At 36.9% G+C, this 20,873-nt stretch overlaps 1 protein-coding gene across 1 annotated transcript; it reads left to right on the top strand.

Moving 5' to 3' along the window:
- The first annotated feature begins 6,202 nt into the window (after positions 1-6,202).
- On the top strand, positions 6,203-7,584 carry LOC108768996 (uncharacterized). The gene is made up of 2 exons (XM_018519727.1): positions 6,203-6,534; positions 7,102-7,584. The coding sequence occupies exons 1-2, from the start codon at positions 6,352-6,354 to the stop codon at positions 7,423-7,425; spliced, it is 507 nt and encodes a 168-aa protein (XP_018375229.1). The 5' UTR covers positions 6,203-6,351; the 3' UTR covers positions 7,426-7,584.
- Positions 7,585-20,873: the final 13,289 nt, after the last annotated feature.

The following is a 20,873-nucleotide window of genomic DNA, read 5'->3' as shown; positions in this document are numbered from 1 at the left end:
GCTATTGGAATTAAAATTTTGTATAAATTTCTCCGAATAAAACTAAATCTTTTTGAAACATTGTGGTTTCATAAAGGTTTTCACGAGTTATTTAACATTTTTTGTAATTCATACAACAATTAAATAGCAGTATTAATTTACCGTTATTGGAAAAATAAGTTGTCTGACGAAAATTTTTTAATTATCTCGATAACGGCGTTTGAAGTTTTAAAATACTTCTGTCACTTTTGTGAATGACATAAGTTATTTATAGCTTTATATACGTTTATTGCGTATTTTTAATAAATTGGTAAGATACATTTGTGTGATGAGCTTAAAAGCCTTTAGAATAATGGAAAATTTAATTGTCAATCCATCAAATATGAACGCAATTTCTTGGCGCTTTTGTAGCGCTCAATAACAAAGTCGTTGGAATTTCCTTCCGCTTGGTACAATCGTGCATCTCATCAATCTCCTCACATTATTTCAAAAGGAAGCTGCGCCTCTCTAAAGTATTACGATCCACTTTGATCAATAAACTTTCCTTCTGCTTGGTGCTTATAAACATTAAGGAATAATGAAATTGCCGAGGGAATTTTACAATTTTGATAGGACCTCCTTCCGCGGCTTATGCTGGTCCGCTAGACTTCCGTCTACGGAGGTTTCAGTCAGTTAAGAGAGAGAACCTACTTACTTAATGCAACAGACAGGTCTCGGTTATACGTGATTCCTCTTCCTTTCGGTTTCTCAGTTCTCTCTCTCCTCCCATGCCATTTCTCATATTGTTCTCCTCTCTTCCCCCCTGCCCTTCCTGTCCTTCTTCCTTCTTCTCTCCCTCTTACTATCTCTCTTGCAGTCGAGTTATCAGCAACTTTCTACTTTAACTAACAACAATTCAGTAAGCAAACAATTAAGCCTTGGTTCGTGGAAACTTCGTATGCTGTCAGGCTACGTTTGTCGGGTCGTGGCAGTATTACAGAAAGCTGCTACACGAAATTAAAGTATTAACGAGGCACGCCGTTCCCCGTGGAGCCCATTTCAAGCAAGATACTGCTACTGCAACAACAAGTTTCGTGGCTCGAACGTCGTCCAGAATGTATCCGCTAGCCGGGTTGAATTCTTCATGAGATTCGATGGCGCTGCAGATCCCAGGAAACCAGCCGTAAAGCTGTCTAGTAACGCATGGCTTATTTGCATTTCGAATTGATAATGGTGTATCGAAATTTTTGATAAGCCTCGATAAATGACACAGTGGTGTTATTGACCTGGTATTGTTTGTGTGAGATTGTAAAAAAAAAATAATTAGAGAGATACGATAACATTCGTGTTGCATTTAATGACGTGGAAATGGAGATAACGGGTTTGTAGATTGCGAACGGGACACATAATGGACTTATATTTGTAATGCGAGGGTTAATACGGAAATCTGAATAATTTAAAGTCATCGAAGATGATTTCGTGCGCGGAGCGGTCGAAATTACTGCATAATGCTGGAGTTACAGACGTTAGTGACGTACGAGTGTTACGGTATTAGCGTGAGTGCAGCCATTGGTTATGGATCAATTGCATTCGGGAAGGTCCGATCGGCGGTTACGGCCTTGTGCGGAAACTGCACAATCCTGCAATGATGCATCGGAACGCCGGTAATTTCCACGATGCGCCATCCGCCATTCCACTCCGCATACTGACTAAAGTGTTCGGTCTGCAAGTCTGCTGGCTTTCGTCCGATCTGCTTGTTTCTGGATCGATCATTTCCAACTCTGCGGCGCACGTGCGGGCCTATGTCTAATAGGGGCGCATATCACGCATAACCCTTCACAGAGGATCCCATTTAACGCAGTGGTTCTCGAAACTTTCCTAACGCAAGCTCAAAAGCTCAGTCCCTCTATCGCTTATGTGTGTAATCCATTCATAGGAAAGCCGAAGAAGAGCATCGCTAGTAGTTTACCTAGTCGCTATGACGGCTATTAATCATTTCGCTCGCAAATTACATTCATTCGCTGGTTACGGCAATGTGTCCAAGAAAGCCGGATGATATATCTCATAAAGCTCTATGTTCAGCTTCCACGTCAGACTTCTGTCGATTTTGAAATTTATCGTGTAACCATTGCAAAGTAATTGAATAACGTATTTTGCGTTGTATATAACGACAATATAACGTAACCGGAATCGTTGTGAGGAAATTACGTTTCTTTAAGGCTATATTTATGCGCAAGGCGCACAATAAGGATCGTATTTCCTCGGTGAGATCCTTTTGTGGTAACCGCGATTACACAAATGCTAAGAGAAATGAGAGCGCGGTAATTGAATGCGACTATAATTGAAAGTTCTTCGGGGTACCGCGATTTTTCGAGGAAACTCGCCCGAGATCTTTCCGACAGGATAAGATTTCGAGTACTCCAGGCGTTGCGCTTCGCGCAGAATTAATTAACAAAGGGCACGAATTTGCTCCTCCATTTCGTCTTTTCCATCACTTTCTCATTATTTTACACGCACACAGTTCTTTTATCTGATTTTAACTTTAATGACAGAAAATGCATGACCGCACATTTGATCCTCGTTCTGTTGGCAACAACCGTCTGAAGAACGAAAGATTAATTGACCTTCTTTATCTCAACTGCCTTCCCGGTGAAACTTTGTAGTCGTGTTACTTTACTTTATATCAAGTACGTTCCCAACGTAGTCGATATTGATACTGAAAAGAGGGAGAGTGAGAAAGAGAGAGAATCGACAGAACTGTCTAGAAAACGATAAACATCTAAACGTTGAAGGAAAGCCGATACAACGATATAATCTTAACAAGTTTGCGGAATATCGATTCTAAAATAAAGAACCTTTTATTTTGAGTTAATTATTTTGTAAAAAGATTAGCAAGTAAACAAAACATCAAGATTAGCTGATATAAATTAAATATTTTTAGTCATTTTTATATTAAATTTTATGAGATTAAAAACCGTGTCACACCACGTTTGTTTTGTTAATTATTATATTTGCATAGTATTTCTTTATGTGAAGCTTGCTATAAGTGTTTAATATTTATAAGGGCGAGACCAAGTAAGGGGCGAGGAATAGATTTATATTCATATGATGAGCTTTAATACATTCCGATATCATTACGTTTTAGTACATTATTCTAGTGAATGCGACATAAAGTATTTCGTGGATTTCCTGGCAAGCAGCAACGGTTGCTGCTAAAATCTATGTGCATAACATAGCTCGTCCATAATTAGCTCGCTTCGTTGCATTTTACGAGTGCAGTAACGTCACTTGATTATACGACCACTTAGAATATTAAACGATAAAGCATGGTCGAATGCATTGTCGGCACCGATAGCTGTTCAGCTCGTTTAATTCGCCCTGCACGTCGCTTAAACCTTATTACGTGCGTGCATAAGCGATCACGTATGGCTGTTAATAAATTTCTCTTTGCATGCCGTGAGCAGTTCGGAATCGGTATTTTCCTAACCGCGAGCTGCCGACGTAATTGCGCGGATAATAATCGACGCTCATGAGCCGGAAGAAAGGAGAGAAGGGAGTAAAGCTGTAGGGAATGTACTAGATCATGCTTGATATGCCACGATTAATTTATGATGCGCTGCTTCGCGAAGGTGTTTCCACGTAAAATAGGAGAACTTTGAAGCTGTCTACGCGGACGAATTAAATAGCATCATAAATTGTCATATGATATTTTTCACTGTTTTCTAAACAATTCAGCAACCTAAATTATACCAAAATTTAATTTAATTTAATATTTCATTGTAGAGAGAGAGATAGAAAATTCTGGAGTATCAATGTTTATAATCTTTATCATTATATATTTCTAATTTTGAATGAAGATTTGAGAGAGAACAAGTGATGTGTACAGTAGGTCACAGAAAATTTGCAACACTTTTTTTCGATGGATTTCGAAATGCAGTTTGCTCATTGAGAAATTGGTTCTTATTCATAGATCTAATCGTTTATGTCCAAACGCTCTACGAGCAAAACTGAGTTTCGAAACCCAGTGAAAAAAGTGTTGCACTTTTTCTGTTACGCATCATATTATTTTAGATGTTAAACTTAATTCCTGCCGTTTTTCATCTCCAAAATTGATTCGTTTCGAAGGGAAATACCTTAATCAAAGTATTATTAATAAAGTATTATTAATTAGTAATAAAGTAGAAAATGGAGGAAATTACTTTGATTAAGGTATTTATTCATCTTCCCTTCGAAACAAATCAATTTTGGAGACGAAAAACGGCAGGAATTAAGTTTAACACCTGATACATACATATAGATGTATAAATAAGCGTACCTATATGTATGTACATACAAAAAGAGTACATGATAATAAAACATCGAAACATCACATCACGCGATATGCTCTGCTTCGTTAATGCGGTTTCATGTTTGATAAGTTTAACGTTGTTTCATTTTATGCGGTTTGCTCACGATGAAACTTCCAATCGGCGACAAACTGATCGTAACAAATAGTATAAATCGCGAATGCATACGCGCTGGTGGTATTACAATGTTTGACGATGTCCGTATATTATTGCTTTTTAAATAGTGCGTTTCAGACCGATTCATCCTGCTGTCGTTAAATGTATTGCAAATTGGTTCCCGTCGCACAATATTCAAAACTGATTTGGTTATTACTGTCACAAATTTAAATTCCCAGCATGGTAGTATACATACTGCTAGTCATTTTTCGTACCCGCCTTTTTGATACCCAAATATTCAATATTCGACAATCGACTGGGCTGTTCAGAAATTAGTTCGCTTACGGTTCTCGACAGCAAGAGAATACAACTGTACGCAAATAGAGCGGAAAAAGGGATCAACTTACATTGCGTGGTATTACATTTCCAATCACGTGAAATCAACAAGCAATTGTAACAGAAATTCGTTTTAATTTAATTGAAAGTATATAAAAACATTTCAATTTAATGTTTTATTAACATGTAGTTGCCCGATAGTCGAAATTTTGCTATACAATCATTGACATCAGATTTCGATACGTATTCTAAGTAGATAGAGTAAAAACAATAACGGCTAAAATTGCCAGTAATTTTTGTGTAGTCAGTTAAAAAACCGGACGGGCTGCGTGGGGTTAAAAATCTTGAAATTATAAGCGCTCTACCATGGTCGAAGTGAAAAACTGGCGCGATTCAACGCGGCGTGAAATTAAGTGGTTTCGCGGAGATTAATACCGGCCGATTACAGCTAAAAATACGTTCTCGAGCAACGTCCGACATGGCCGTACGCCGTCGTTAGTAATTCTAATTTTTTTTGTTTTTTTTTATTATGCAAATGCGGTGCTTGCGTGCGGATATCACTGGGCTTTTGCGATCGCGTGCGAATTTCTTGGTACAACATATCGTCCACCGTTATTAGCGGTGCGGCTTATCACGGCACGTATATGATTGCATAACGATTCCGATTTTTCAGAGCTTATTGCGCACTGTGTACTTTCGTTTGCGACTGATAACAATTTGACGATCAATCACCATAGTAATGTTCTCGCGTACGCCGTCGTTCTTTTTTCCTTTGTGCGATGACTAATTTGCTCTACTCCGGCTAGGGTTATAAAAAAGAGGTTTACACCCTCAAGGGGTTGATACCCGATGCGAGTGCATCCGGCCGGTGGTGATGTATTATTCAACGGTTGCCTTTTTTTTTCATGCGCCAAGAAAGTAATGCCTATCGTAAAGTTGACTGATTACGAGACAAGGAGGGCGAAAATGCGCAGAACGCGCCGATACAGGCGCGGGTAAAGTACAAAAAAAGAAGATAATTTGTATATCCCAGTTTTATGCATTGCATAGGCGCGGTTATAATGCAGCGGTCTGACATCACATTTTTTTTAAACCCAGTAACACGCTGTGCTCTTAGTTGTGGCACTTTTTCACGTTTTACTTTTTCTCTAACCTATCCCGCCATTTAACATTTTTTTTCCGCGTGGACAACTTCCAACACACGTATATATTTAAGCTTGATGAAAAAGCTACGTTAAAAAAAATGTTAAATTATTTAAATATACGTTATACGAATTACACACGAAGTAATCAATTATTTCTTAAATGGTTGATCGATTACTTTTATCCAAGGAAAGTTAATTTGAAACCAATCAAAAGTTAGATTAAAAATTAGTATTTCCAGTTTCAAAGACTGCTTTCAAAAAGTTATTTCGCGTGAAAGTAACTTCGAATCGATAGTAGAAACAAATGATGGAAATGATCGATAGTGACTGCAATTCTTTGACAGCAATCGCGGAGTAAATTTTTCGTATCGATTATATTGTGGGAGAGAACCCTATTTCGTATATCTTTATAATAATATTATGTTAAATTGCTGATGTAATTTGCAAGCACTTCAACGATTATTACGAAAATGGCAAAGAAGGAAACAAAAACTGGGAGAAAGGGCAGAAGGGCTATAAAGCCTATGAAAATCGCTGCTCTAGTCGTCTCAGCTATACAGGATCTTCGCGAAACTAAGGGCTCTACACCTAAAAAGATCGCAGGATACATTAGTTACGCTTCAAGCATACCTGAACAACGAGTTAAACGACAAGTGAGCGGAATCTAGAATCTTATTTTTGTACAAAATTTTAATATTCGTTCCAGTAGTAATTATTATATGTATTTTCCATTTTAATTGTAATTATTTAATTTTTGCTGTGAATAACGCGTGCAGCGTGTGTATATTATATTAATGTACTCCTGTAATGTTTGCGATTTTGATTGGCCGAATGCTGTTAAACATCTTAACAATCACATTATTGATGCAAAACCGTCGTTTCAAACAAAAAACGATAGCGTTAATTGAAATCAACGTCAGCAATCCTTTTTAGTACTTTTTCTATTTTTACATGTCAATCACTGTCGCAGGCATGCGTATGTAAGCGGCGTACGAGTGCCAAGTTCATGTCAATTCCGCAAATCATTCTGAATAACGATATTTTAATGGAAGAGATTTGGAAATTTATTATCATTCTCTTTGTGTTTTAATTAGAGAAATTGAAGATTGCGTAATTGCGTCACTTCGGACTTTGACGATTGCACTCGATAGTTGATCCTTTGCACTGTGCTTTCGCATCCGTTTTATCCTAAGCTTAACACAATTTCCACAATAAATTAGGTGAATGCAGCTTTGAAGCGAGGCGTGGAGTATGGTATTCTGCGACGATACCGCGGTCATTACTTTCTTCCTACTGGCGACGAGTTGGATCGCGCGAATCGCATTGCTGTACGATTTGCAAAATTGCCGACACCCGCGCCAACTACATTCGCCAAGTCTAAAATCAAGTTTTCCCGGAAGATGAAGGACAGTAAGAGATCCCAAGGAATTGATAATAGAACGCGAAAGAGTAAAAAAGTTCAGAAAACCCGCTCCCCCGCTGTCTCAGCCAGTCCGAGTTTGACGGACGAAATTGCCGGCGAAATTGCGTCCGTGACTGAGTAAAATTATTTAACAGTTTGTACAGCTCCAGAAAAGGATTTTTTTCGTGTGATATGACATTAAAATCCTATTCTGCGTCCTTTTTGTTCTACTGCGTAACGTGCGTCTGTTTGTGGAACTACTATCAATTTTTCATTAAGCAGAGTATAAAAGTGATTTATTGGCAATCAATTGATTGATATAAATTGTATATGATTGTATTTGTGTATAAATAAATCTATCTGAAATGTTACTGTATTGTATCGAAATATTGCTAAATAATAAGAAGATATATTACAATATTTAAGAATGATATACGTATCGAGTATAACGGAAGTAAGCATGATAATTTATTGCATCCATTCGTTCATAAATTATTAGAATAATATTTAAATAGTAAATAATCGTATTTGGGACAGAGTTTTATTGCTACTGAAATTTTAATATCTTTTAGCAGAGTAGGATGAACGGTAGTATTGGGGACAATCAATCGTGAGAGACGAATCAATCGTTTTCTATTACAAGGTATATCGATTTATCCGACCTGACGTCCCACCGCTTTCGCTTGCTCGCGCTGTGGCAGAATTAAGTGAAATGAGGAACGAGGTTTTTTTTCGTAAATTGCACCGGAGGCAAGACGACCATTTATAAAAGTTAGGAGCTTCTTACCCGGACCGATAAACTTAATAGCTTCAGAAATTTACGGGGTTTGGCATGCTGAGGAGAAAATTTTGCGCGCCTCTGTTTTCTTGCGATCGATCGCTCGCTACTTCTTCCTTGTTTTATTGGATACATCCACGCCATTACGCCCGCGAAATAATTTTGTTCTCACTCCGTCTTGCATCTCCCTCCCTCTCTCTCTCTCTCTCTCTCTTCTTCTCTATGTATACGTCTTGTAGTGCAATATCTTCGATGGAACGTATTTACGGCGCCATGACGGCGGATTTAACGGCGGGTTGTGTAAGTTACGTTTCCTATGACTATGCGAGAAAACGCAATATAAATCGTAAAAGACGCAAATAATGGTCCGTCGATGATACAAATGCAGTAATGCAATATCGGTTGATATAGCGTATTGAATGGAAAATCTGGTAATTACGATCGATAACTTCACACGTCGCAACATGATGTTGCTTCCGCTATCCGATAATGCCTGGATTAATTTGATGCCGGGATCGAATAGCCGCATAATTACGTTCACACGGAAAATGTCGAAGTGCGTTCTTTACTTCAAGAATCTTCTGATACTGCAGAAAGCTCACTTATCAGACTTAATTTAACTTTATAGATAGAATTATATATTGACATGTTAAAATAGATATATTAATAACTCTACACTGTAAGGCTAAATAATTAAAGTGCTATTAAGTTACGAGAATATAACATGCGTGATAAATTGTTAGTCGAGTAATGTTAGGAATGCAATAGATAAAAGACAAAATAGTTACTTCTGTACTCGTTCTTTTTGTCACCTTATTTTATTTGCGCGCGCACATTTCTGCACGATGGGTTTCCTTTCTTTTTTGCGGAGTTCACGTGAGTTATATTGGTTTACTTGGAATTTCGGAAGCAAACTGGAATACAGTTGGTGTTTCGTGAATTTGTTTCGAGACGACTGGTCTGGAATTCCGCCGGGATCCGATTAAATTCCGTGAGAGAAATGGTTTTAGTCCCGGCGGCCTATAATCTCGAAAGCATAGTCTAGCTATGAACAACGGGTATCATGGGACAATTCGAATCCGTTTAAATGATAATTTGAAAAGCTAGTTGGCATCTAAAGCTTTCGCTATATCGCTAGTGGCCCGTGTAACGATCAAATTGAATGACAATGTCGGGCAAACTGAGGATAGTGTATATATAACTCTTTGTTGACTAGTTTGCATACACACATAGCTAGCTTGCAATCTAAAAATATCCTACATGTGTGTATATTTTAATTAAAATGAGTGCACAGAAGTTTTTCTGGACTGCACACAGAGATCAAAATATATTATTTATATATTTTATTTGAGACTTAGTTTTTTGTCATTAAATGCTAGAGGTATTAAAATGTTCTGGTATTCGCGCGTGATTATTCGAAGTGAAAACACATACATTTTGTCATACACAATTAATATCAATAAATTCGGAATAGTTTCCAGATTTTGTTGGTTATGAGTGATTAATAGTGCGCGGTTAGTCTGCGCGAGTAGAAACGGAATATCAATAATTCTATTAACATGCATTCCTTTGCAGCTCGATGAGGATACGAAGCTATTACCAAATTTCGCTTACGCGACGGTCATGGCGGGGATTCCATGATCGTCAATGCGTGGCGATTGCGGTAACGTAGACCAGAGATTGAGTTTTCCCGGGAGAGTGTGCGTGTCGTGGAAAGCGATGAGGGGCTTTATTTCGTGTATACGCTATAATTGTAAGTTGCTCGACTCGGTCGTATCAAGGAGTCCGAATGAATGCCGTTAGTTCGAATTCCGCCGAGCTTCGCGGTTCCGCAACTGCAATTGCGTGGCTCCCGTCGAGCAATACGATCTCGACTGACCTCTACGTTGCTGCTGCTACTGCTGTTTGCGAAAGGGAGATATAGAGAGTTCCTCTACATCTAGGAAATTGGAGAATGGGACCAAAAGCAGTTGCAGTAGACTGCAAAGGTATCCGTAGTCTTGAAAGTGGCGAGCTGTACTGGTGATTACTCGGATTAATCATTTTATTCAGGAATACGTTTAATCCGGGATTTCTCATTGTTCCATGAACGCACAAATTAAGTTCCATTGCGAGATTACGCAAAATTTATTTAGAATGTATAATCACTTCGGTGTTACTTTTTCAATAACTTTGACATTCGCATGTACGAGCTTATATTTCATTAGCCTAAGTTCACAACCTTGCTTTAAGAGGCCGTAAGCCGTAAAGCCTTAAGAAATTGACCAATCACAGTTGAATATAAAAAAAATAATCAACTGTGATTGGTCAATTTCTTACGGCTTTACGACTTAGAGCCTCTTAAAGTAAAGTTGTGGATCTTATAGACTTATTCTTTGTTAAGTATTAATCTATATATATTATTCATAGAAGCGACATAGCTTTGTCAATCTACGTAAAATTGATAGTAAGAAGGCACGGAAGATATATGCCGCAGAGTATTTTATGCGATGTCGTCTTTCACAATGAAATATGTTTTATTGCTATGAGGGATTCCCGTGACGTTAATGGGTAAATTCAACATCGCAGCATAAATTCTGTTGAACGATGTAATCGTGATAATCCAGGCAGGAGCTACGCGCAAGAGACATTCGCGTCTCATTCTCATGGAACTCGTGGAAGCTTACGGGACGTGATAGAAGCAAATTGTACCAAAGCAGACTTTTGCATCGACGATAGTTCAAATTCATTGGGCTCTGCTCGACATGTTTACGTGATAGTCATCCGTAAGCGGTAGATTGTTTGCACCGGTCATTGCATACGAACGAGATGCGTCCGATGGATCCATAGCTTATTTGTTCAGACCAAAATAACTTGTCGCGCTTTATTACGAAGGCTATATTTTTTCCTGTACATCAGTAAACAGTATTGGATTCAGTTAATCGGCAATCCGTAAAATCTGTTTGCAAAGTGTATTGTTAGGTGATTTTATTCAAATATTTTTTTATGTAAATTGAACAATCAATATTGAAATTTCGCGTATCGATTTATTTTTACTCATTTATTGTCATATTAACGTAACGTAACAAGTGAAAAGGGGCAATAGAGTTTGATTTTTATGGAGTTGTATGGTTCAAATCCGTAATTATACATTATTTAGACCTAGTAGAATAGTACAATGTTGACCATTTGGAATCCTGTTGCATGTACAGGGACGTGTAAGATAATAGTCTCATGTACCCATATCTCACACATATTCGTAGAATAACGCAGGCTATAATAATAGCCGCAAACATACTTGACCGCAAAACCGCAGTTTACTTTAATGGCTTATTATATTCATGTTAAAATGAAGAATTAAAACACTAGACAATAATTTCTTTAATTTACCTAAAAAAGTATATTTATTGTTTAATTTCTGATGCCGTTTTAATATTTTTAAACAATTTAAATTTAATGATGATTTTCCATTTTTTTCAAACACGATTTACATTTGGCTTTTTACATCACGAGATAATTGAAAAGGGTTTAGAAATTGTATTGACTGTATCGTTCAAACATGAATAGCTTTGTAAACTGCGGAAATGTTTTATTCGTGAATTATCTCGAGATTAGATTTTCGTACGAACGGTAATGAACGCACGGTAGCTCGCGCTGCTCACAATTTCCGCCTGAAGTCGTAGGAGGTATTAGTTCGAGTTACAGAGATGTTGGCGTCTTCGAAGTTGCAATTGCACGGCAGAAGCAACGTAATAACTTCTATTGCACGTAGGACGCGATTGCCTTGTACTGTTGCGATGTCCGCGGGAATGTAAGGAGATTTACTCTCTAGTAAATCTAGAAATGAATCGGTATTCTGGTAACTATGTCCATAATTGCGTCAATTAATGATTTATCCATGACGTACTCAGTGTCCCGTTACCTATTACGCTACCGAATGCACTAATGGTTTTAATGGCCGATGTCGTTTAAGAGAATGCAAATAATTATCTCAAATTGGTAGCTTTAACATAGTTATTCTGCTTGTTAATTAATGCATCGTATTCTCAACAAAATGCGTAATAATGTAATAATATCAGGTTTCAGCAAACCTATATTATCATACATATATATTATCTCATTATATTCCTATCCTCTTTTGATAATTTCATGTCTGCAAATAATACTAGCTCGCTCAGGCTGAAAGGGTGTGGAAATCCTGTCGTTTGACCATGCGAGGTCTTGGAAGCGGCTCGTTGCATCCGCAATCGCGCGTATTAATCGATTCCCTCGGGAATACATCAAGCAGAAGACGGTTGGAGACCAAAGGGTCACTGTGCACCTCGTGTGCGAAACGACCCTTTCGAGCAGTAAGCTGGCCAAACGGAATGCATGACGTTTCTACGATCCATGATGCCTTTTGTGGTACCTACCTAGCAGTGGTAATCCTCTATATGCATATATATTCAAATATATACAGAAGGTAAAGTATTACTTCTTTTCAGCTGTCACATAATATCACTATAGATGAAAGACTTTAAGAAATATAGTATTTGTATTGAGCTAAACGAAAATTGATATAAACGTCAATACATTTTATATATGAGATTGTGAAAAGTAAAAAGGATTTTATGTAGAAATGTTTTAAGTCCGAGCAAGGATCTAATAATAGTCATAATGTGCTCTTGCTCGGAGACTCAAAATATTTTTGTATAACACCACATTTTTTAAATCTCACGATATTATTATGTGCAAAAAGTGTTGTCGTCTGTATATTAACTTTGTTACTTAATATAAATATTATATTTACAAATATACATCTCTCTAGATATCTATAACGATATTATACTATGCAGCTGTAGTGGAACGTTGAAAAAACGTGTCAGGTTTTCTTTGTGGGTAAAATGTTGTGACATTCAAGTAGCGATTATTTACGAAGGATCATTGATGCTTTTTCACTCTTTTATACAATTATATGTCGTCGTATTGGTGGCAAGTATCTGGAATAAACATGAGATGCAAAGCGCTAATATAGAGCAAGTACAGTGAAAAGCAAACGAAAGCAGCGATAACAATGAAGTGTACTTTGGAACGCGCTCGTTCGCGCGATGAGAAATGCGCAAACGTGCGAAGCAGGTCGTAAAGTAAGGCGAGTAAACAGTAAAGCAAGGCGTGTAAATATTCCAGAATATTCTAAGTCTCATTTTACCAGGGAGAACTGTAGCAAATTAATGCAAGATTCAATCGTCACTGGGATTAATTTATATTTGGATAATATTTCTTTGGTTTGTTAATGTAAATTATTTGAACGATTAGAATGCACTATACGCGTCGCGCATAACATAATTATTCTATTTCGAATTCAAACCAAATGAGCATCAGGTGAACATATTTCCACGTATAATTTTGTATTATATCACATATGCGATATACAGATATCGGGTAAATTCTGGAAGTTTGCGATGGCAAATAATTTCGTTGCATTCAAGAGAATTATACGTTGCACGAAATCGTCCCACAATTTAGTTAGACGAAGCGACATTTGTATTACTCGAGCGAACACTTTTAGATATTAATATATACGAAGTAGTTGCTATACATAGTGGCGTGATTGTGCAAGCTATATACGACTACCATTAAGGTGATAGAGTGCGCAATCTACGGCCCAATATTTTCTCAATCTCTACGTGCAAACAAGATAATCGAAATGAGTGTCAATAAAGAATGCATGCTTCACTATTATATTGCCTCTTAGCCGAGCACAGATAACTCGTGTTATCCTCGAAAACTATAGCCGGTCTATTAAATCTCGTAGCTTTTACTGTTACGAGCTTTATATAGCTTGTCTACAGCGAAAGCTACAGAAAATATTTTCTACGGATTGCTTGCTTGTTGGCATTATTATTATGATTACTGAAACTTCTTATTAATATTGTTCTTCCTCGTATTGTTTTTAAATGCATATTTAACGCGATAGCAGATACATTTCATTGCATTTATGCATGTTGAAAAATTTTGCTCGCATAAATGTTTGAACGATTTGACAGTTTCACGAAACGACGAGAAGCTCCGTCGAATTCACTGGACAAGCATTGCATATTTTATAAAATGTCATCACGTAGAGGATATGTTTGCTTTTGTAAACGGAAATGTTCATCCATTTCTGTTTTCTATCTATACAATTCGTTTTATATTCATGATATCTTTAAATGTCTTTGACGTAAAATTGTTTCTTTTTGGTAAGAATTTCTATTGTTTAAATTTACTATGTTGCAGAATTTTGGTAAAATTACATAACATTTACATGTATTCTCTTATAGTTGTTGCTGCATGTATATCGCCCTTATTTCAGTCGTTTACTCTCGATATCTCTTGTTTCCTTTTCCCCTTCTGGTACGAGACAGTCGACCGAAATTAAAGCGTTCCAGAATAATGAAGTTAAAGTCTCGGCACATTTCCGCATTTCCCCTTTAGTCCGCCGGGAGGAAGCTCGCTGGAGGACAAAGACAGTGTCGCGGTGAAACGGAGAAAAATAAAGCCGGAGGTGGAAAAAGGTGGAGGAGCAGGCACGTCCTTTCGACCCAAACCACCCTCACATCTCCCCGCTGTACCAACCGCCAATGGCCACGTTCCACCCTGAACACTGGTTAGCACTGTCGCCTGCGTCCCTTTCTCTCTCATCCCCGCAAACGACCACATGCGAACGCGTAGGTGATCATGGATCGACACACATACACCTGAATGAAATGGCGTATTCACTAAAAGGGTACGAACACCGAATACGAGGGAGTACAATGCGTGCTCGTTGAGGATGGTATAGTGGGAAAATGGATCTGGTTGAAGAGACGTTCCCCGTACATACAGAGTACAAATCGGGGTTTGCGTGCACCGTTGCCCTTGGAAAAGTTGAAATTGTTTTTTATCTTTTCCATGTAATTTCGATATAACAATCGAAAATTTATCGCAAATTTTAAAGAGAAATTAAATCGTTTTCTAGTCTTTTAAATTTCTAGTGAAAAGATACGTCGATTTATATTTGAAATTTTACGTTTTGCATAGATTTTAAATATGCACTTTTTGCTTAGTTTTGTGCGTTTTCTTATATAAACATGTAATTCTCGAGATATCTCGATTTGCTTGAAACGACGTGCTACGAATACGTATGGGGAAGCATTTAAGAGAAAGAAGAGGAAAACAACGCGTTCGATTACGGCACATCGTAATATATAGTCCCACGCTCGCACAGGAGAAAGGCACCCGCCTCCTAAATTCTCTTAAGCCTGCTGAGTGAAAAAGGGAAGACCGAGGAAGAACTCTCTGATTTGATAATACCCTGCGGATTTCGCGGTGGGTTTGGTACACGATGTTTCTTCGTGATTTATTCTGCGATCACGTGTATGGTGAGCAAATGAATTTTTATGAACCATCGGTCAGAGTGTCTCCATAAAGATTTAAACGGTTGAATCGATAGAAAAACATTGGTTCGTATTCACGCAAAATCAACTCTAAATATTACTCGCTTTTGGATTTTATCTATCTTGTGTACATTGAAAACATCATAGATGGCTGCTTTTATTTCGTTGGTTCGATGATTTGATTTAAGTTCGCCTTTAGAACCATTTGGAAATCTGCCCGATGTTTAGGATTAAATATTAATAACGTTTAAATAATTCAACAAGAAACTTGAAAAGCTTTATTTCTTTAACACGGATACTTTCTGACAGTTTTATTAAAAATTAATGTTTAAATCTGAAGTTTTGTAGAGAAGTTAACTATCTCGACTTTTTTGTACGTTAACCGTTCATAAATTTAAGAGTCTCGCAAAGTGCTGAAATATGTCTGCGCAGAATTTTATGCCAAGTTTGTAAAAATGGTAAAAAAAAAATTATTCGTTGAATAACCTCATAATTTTATGTACAGCTTAATCTACTAAATGTCATTACACACAATATCACATATACACACAGTACACACAAATGAAGTATAATAGATATATATCATTAATAGAAACTTAAGATAGAATCATGGAATGATAATCAATGTATAACAACATGTAATTTCTTCATTTTATAGAAAAATTATAATATTTTCACGTTATAGGTAAATGGTAAAATCAAATATTATATAAAATTTAGATAATTAAAACATATAACAAAACGTCAAAGAGAAAAGAAGAGGGAGAAGAGAAATATAGAAATATTAAAAATAAATACCTACGGACATACAGAACAAATAATTCAACAAATAATAGCACCTATATTTCACACACTACGGACGACAGAAAAATAGCAAACGAAAGAGATGATAAATGTGAAGCTTCAGGAACGGAGCTATCTTTACCTTAAATCGCAATATTTCGTGAAATAGAAATACAAAAAAAAAAGGGTAAAATAGTGCATCATGAAAAGTAAAATAAATTCAATGGATACGCGTTTTGGCGCTTCATTCATATATACATGTTGATGATATGGTGCCAGAAGTTCGATAAATTACATTTTTCAAGGGTGTAGCATTTTTCTTGTGCATTATGCAATACTTTATTGATATCTTTCCATCACGACTTTACTTCGTGACGCAGCATTGAATTTTTGAAGTATGCTGTATATACACTTGCAGACAGTTTTACTGGTATTGTTGAACGAGCAGAACGACATTGCTCGGATCCGCTGTCTTTGTAATTTCGTTTGTGCGATGACATAAGTAAATATCGATTCCTATGCAGCATGCATATGAAGGATAGTTCGGGATGATAGCCTCTTTGGAGAGAAGCTATAGTTAGCAATATAACTTCTCCTAAAACGAGTGTGCCGCTTTTCGTGGCGAATCGCATTCGTCAGTCACTACTTCCGTTCACTCCATTTTTCGTCCGGTCTTCGTCGCCTGGCTTGAAAACGGCCCTCTTCCTCCGTCGGGATGTAATAACTCTACATTTCCCCGGCTCGACGACGTCTCACCGCGACAAATAAAACACATCGCTACTCGACCGAACAAATCGACTTTCCGTCCTTGCTCATCTATTAGAGCAAGATCGATGGCCGAGTATAGATCGGAGCCGAGACTTTTGAAACCGGTAGTAGTCCTTGCCTGGTAATGTGGGACATTGAGGCTTGCTTTTTGTCCAAGCTTTATCAACCTTTCATATTTCTAGACATTTTATAGTAACATATGTGTGCACGTACTATATGTGTAGAAAGTATGTGTGAAAAAAAGGTTTTAGTTTGTATTTTATATAACTTTCGTAATTTATATTTTGAAAATTTGAAATAAATAAAGTAGGTTAAAATAGTTTTTTGTTATGGTTATTTAAATATAATACATAGGCACATGATTATCTATTAAAAGAATACTTAAAATTACACCAGATTTTCCAATGAACTGTATGAAAATAATTGGCTGCTAATGAATGCACTCTTAGGATTACTCTGTTTGACCTATTTTTGCATTTCGACGGTGCTTGAAATACCCAAGTTGTTATTATATATTTGCGGCGTGCACGTGATCTTAGCGTCGAGATACTACCGTGTCTCCTGACATAAGCTAAAATTGAAGAATCTTCATAATGTGTCATATTATTTATAAATTCTTATTAATTGTTCAATTCTTTCTTATTAATCTTTAATTCTTTACGATTTTTATGATTTTTTTCTATATTATCTTACTTTGTTACTTATAAAAAAAAACAAAATTATTAATGCTTTGTTAGAGTTAGCTTCCATTTCTCATCAATTTCTATCATCTCTTGTCTGGATGTTTAAGATTAATTTTTCGCAAACTGTCCCGAATTTTTATTTCTTCATTTCACTTGGCACGTGTCTGTCGTAGTAGAGATGCGACGGCAATGAGAACTCAAAAGATAAGAAAGAAAAATGCTCACACAGTGAGCGGGCGACATGGGCGGACTTTCGCGAAATCTGCTATGTCAGGAGAATTCCTGCAGGAACCCTACTGATCTTTGCGCGCGAATATTCCACGGTAAAATATTCTTAACTGGTCGCGCGGTCGTATTTGAGCGAAGGGCGGTGCCGGTTGGCAGATACGTTAGTGCGCACCCCTCATTTTCTTTTCCTACTGACATAGCGATTCTTATCTCATCGTCCTCCCGATCTCATGATACCTTGCCAGATACGAGAACGAGCGGAGAGATTCAATTATTGCTCTGAGACCCAATCCTTTAAACGCTCTCCGAGCCACTTCCGAGATAACTCGTTCCGATATTATTTCCTTTATTCAAGAAAGCGATTGTCACAGACCGTTCTTCATACTTTGTTCTTGCTTCTTTAAATATTTCTGAAAATTGAGGAAACATAATTATTATATATATGTTGAGTTAATATATTTAATCATATAGCGATGTATATATGATTGCACAATAATTATCTTAAAAGAATCAAAATACTGAAAAATAATAATAATTATTCTTGTATGAAATTTACGCAAGAACAACTGTTCTCTGAATCACTGTAGAGAATTCGAGTTATTATAGTTATTTAATCGGTTGAAAGACGGATGCATCTGCTATGTTAAGATGTAGAATTCGCTGTAGTTGCCGTAGTTTAGGTAGTTAAAGTGTCGGGATTGGTAGGTGTAAGGGGTGACAGAGAATATACGAGGGATAATAGAAAGTCACGTATATGGCATTCGTCAACGACCCAAATAAACCACAGTGCTCTGTCTTCTCTCGACCGAATCGTTCGCGCCTTATTAACTTTCGTTCTGCTTCCATCAATTTCCGTGAGGTATTCGTTTCACAGAAAACTGTGTGAAATTAATTTCTTACAATTCCTGGCGACTACGATTTCTGGAGACTGTTGCTATATATACGATCTTACAGAAATTTAAAACTACTTTAATTAATCATTTTGCAAACAGGAATTATGCATGGAAAGGACGGTTTTGTTGAAATATCTATAAATTTAACAAGACGTAGATCTAAAAATAATTTCGTTAAACTGTCAGAATTATATAGAACGCTTAAACTGGTTGCGAGAATGTTAAAACTTTTTACAGCATCACTCATGCTTGAGTTGCCTACATATTATTTTGATGGCCCAACAAAATTGTTCATCTCTGTGTTTATATAAATTTTTAGATATTTTAGCAAAATTCGTTCTTTCCATGCATGAAACTATAAGAAAGCAAATGAGACAAATAAATTTATTGTTAGAAACTGGAATGTTAGGATACAAGAAAATATAATGGAGATTTTCTTTGTTTCTTATATATCAACACTTTTGTCTGTTCTTTTCAGTAAGACGGAATATATACCTGTTATAATTCCGACTAGGTACTTTGACTGTAGCTACAATTCTCACTTGCACAAGCCTCTAAGCACCTCTTAATCGTCTTTTAGAGGAAAATACCCATAAACGACCATCCATCACACTCCATACATCTAAAATGCGTCAAATCCCCATTTTCAGAAGTACATTGAGATGCATTCTCGCAGATACGTGTAGCGGGATGAAGCGCATACGTCTCAGAATTACTCCCGAATTCCGGCCGCGTCAATAATGTAGCATTATCGCGTTGCTGAAAAGTCGGCGCGAGCTATCGGGGCTGACAAATCTCATAGTTCACGGGAACGAATGGAGAATATATTTCGGTCCATTTATGCAAATTGCTACTTACGAGGAGAAAACGTTTGCGACTTTTTCCGCCGTGAAATAAAGTGCATAACGAGGACTCAATGTGTTATATTGGTTCGCTTAGATGCATACGTAAAAAATACAATATTGAAATATGCATGTGATGTATAAATATGCATATTGACTGTTTTCGTAATATCTTATGCCAAAAAAAGGTTTTCTCTCGCAAAAAATCTTATAATTAATGTTTTCTTACTTCAGGTTTCTAAATTTTGAATCACATTCGAAAATTAAATATTACAGCAATTTTCGATAAGTAAATATAAAATCAATTCATATATATGTAGTTCAGGTTTGAATGGCACGCGTTAACAATTTATTATCTTAGACTCACTTGTACTTATTTTAAACTCGGTAGTAACATTTTAATTACGTCTTGCAATGTTTCAAGATTTAATTATTGAGCGACTTCCCAAGAAACCCTTTTGTCGCCTGTGAATCAGCTCTTAAATGTTTTTGCGTGTAATGTACAGAATCTTGTAGATACAAGGGCGATAAATGGTTTTCCGTACTGGAGTACCATCAGCCTGGAAAACATTATACAGCCAATGTTCTCGCATTCATAGCGGTCCTTATCGACCACAAAGTCGTAAATCATGGTTACGTTTAGCCCATTGCACGAGATAGAGCCCCTTACCATGAGAGGGTGTAGCGAATCCCTCCTCGAGCAATTACGATCCCAGCTATGGCAAAGCCTCGAGGGTCCATACGAGGAGGATATGGGCGTGTTTGAAGGCATATGATCTACCTATATGCGATTAATCTGTGGGTCACGTTTATAAGTCTCGTATTTATGCATGTATGTGCGTATGTCAATAAAAAAAGTTTAATGTAAATAAGAATACCAGGCGCAATTGAGCGCATATAAACTAGCAATATAAATATTTAAATTGGTTATTAAGCTTTAAATCAATAGAGATGCATGCATATATTCATAGTACGTTACATCAAGTCTTTTAAGATTGATATTATAATTAATTGTAAATGCATTTTCTTTCTAATATGCTTGCAAGAGAGAAAAAAGAAGTCAGTTTTTATATAGTGGGCAAATAAAAATACCATTTCACTAAACGCATCTGCGTGCACGTCCACCGTACGAAATTCTCAATATTTAAGTACAAAGCATACATGATACGCCGAGTATTTTGAGTTTGTGCTTCGCACGCGGAGGAAGACAGGATGAATAAAATATTAACAGTGTCAATTTTC

The sequence above is a fragment of the Trachymyrmex cornetzi genome, unplaced genomic scaffold (assembly GCF_001594075.2).
Source record: "Trachymyrmex cornetzi isolate Tcor2-1 unplaced genomic scaffold, Tcor1.1 scaffold122, whole genome shotgun sequence".
Lineage (NCBI taxonomy): Eukaryota > Metazoa > Arthropoda > Insecta > Hymenoptera > Formicidae > Trachymyrmex > Trachymyrmex cornetzi.
The sequence above is the reverse complement of the archived record's forward strand: the minus strand, read 5'-3'. Positions and strand labels throughout refer to the sequence as shown.

Excerpts from the sequence above, each read along its gene's own strand:
- LOC108768996 (XM_018519727.1), top strand. The coding sequence starts at position 6,352 with ATGGCAAAGAAGGAAACAAAAACTGGGAGAAAGGGCAGAAGGGCTATA. Across the intron at positions 6,535-7,101 it reads AACAACGAGTTAAACGACAA|GTGAATGCAGCTTTGAAGCG; the intron begins GTGAGCGGAATC and ends ACAATAAATTAG.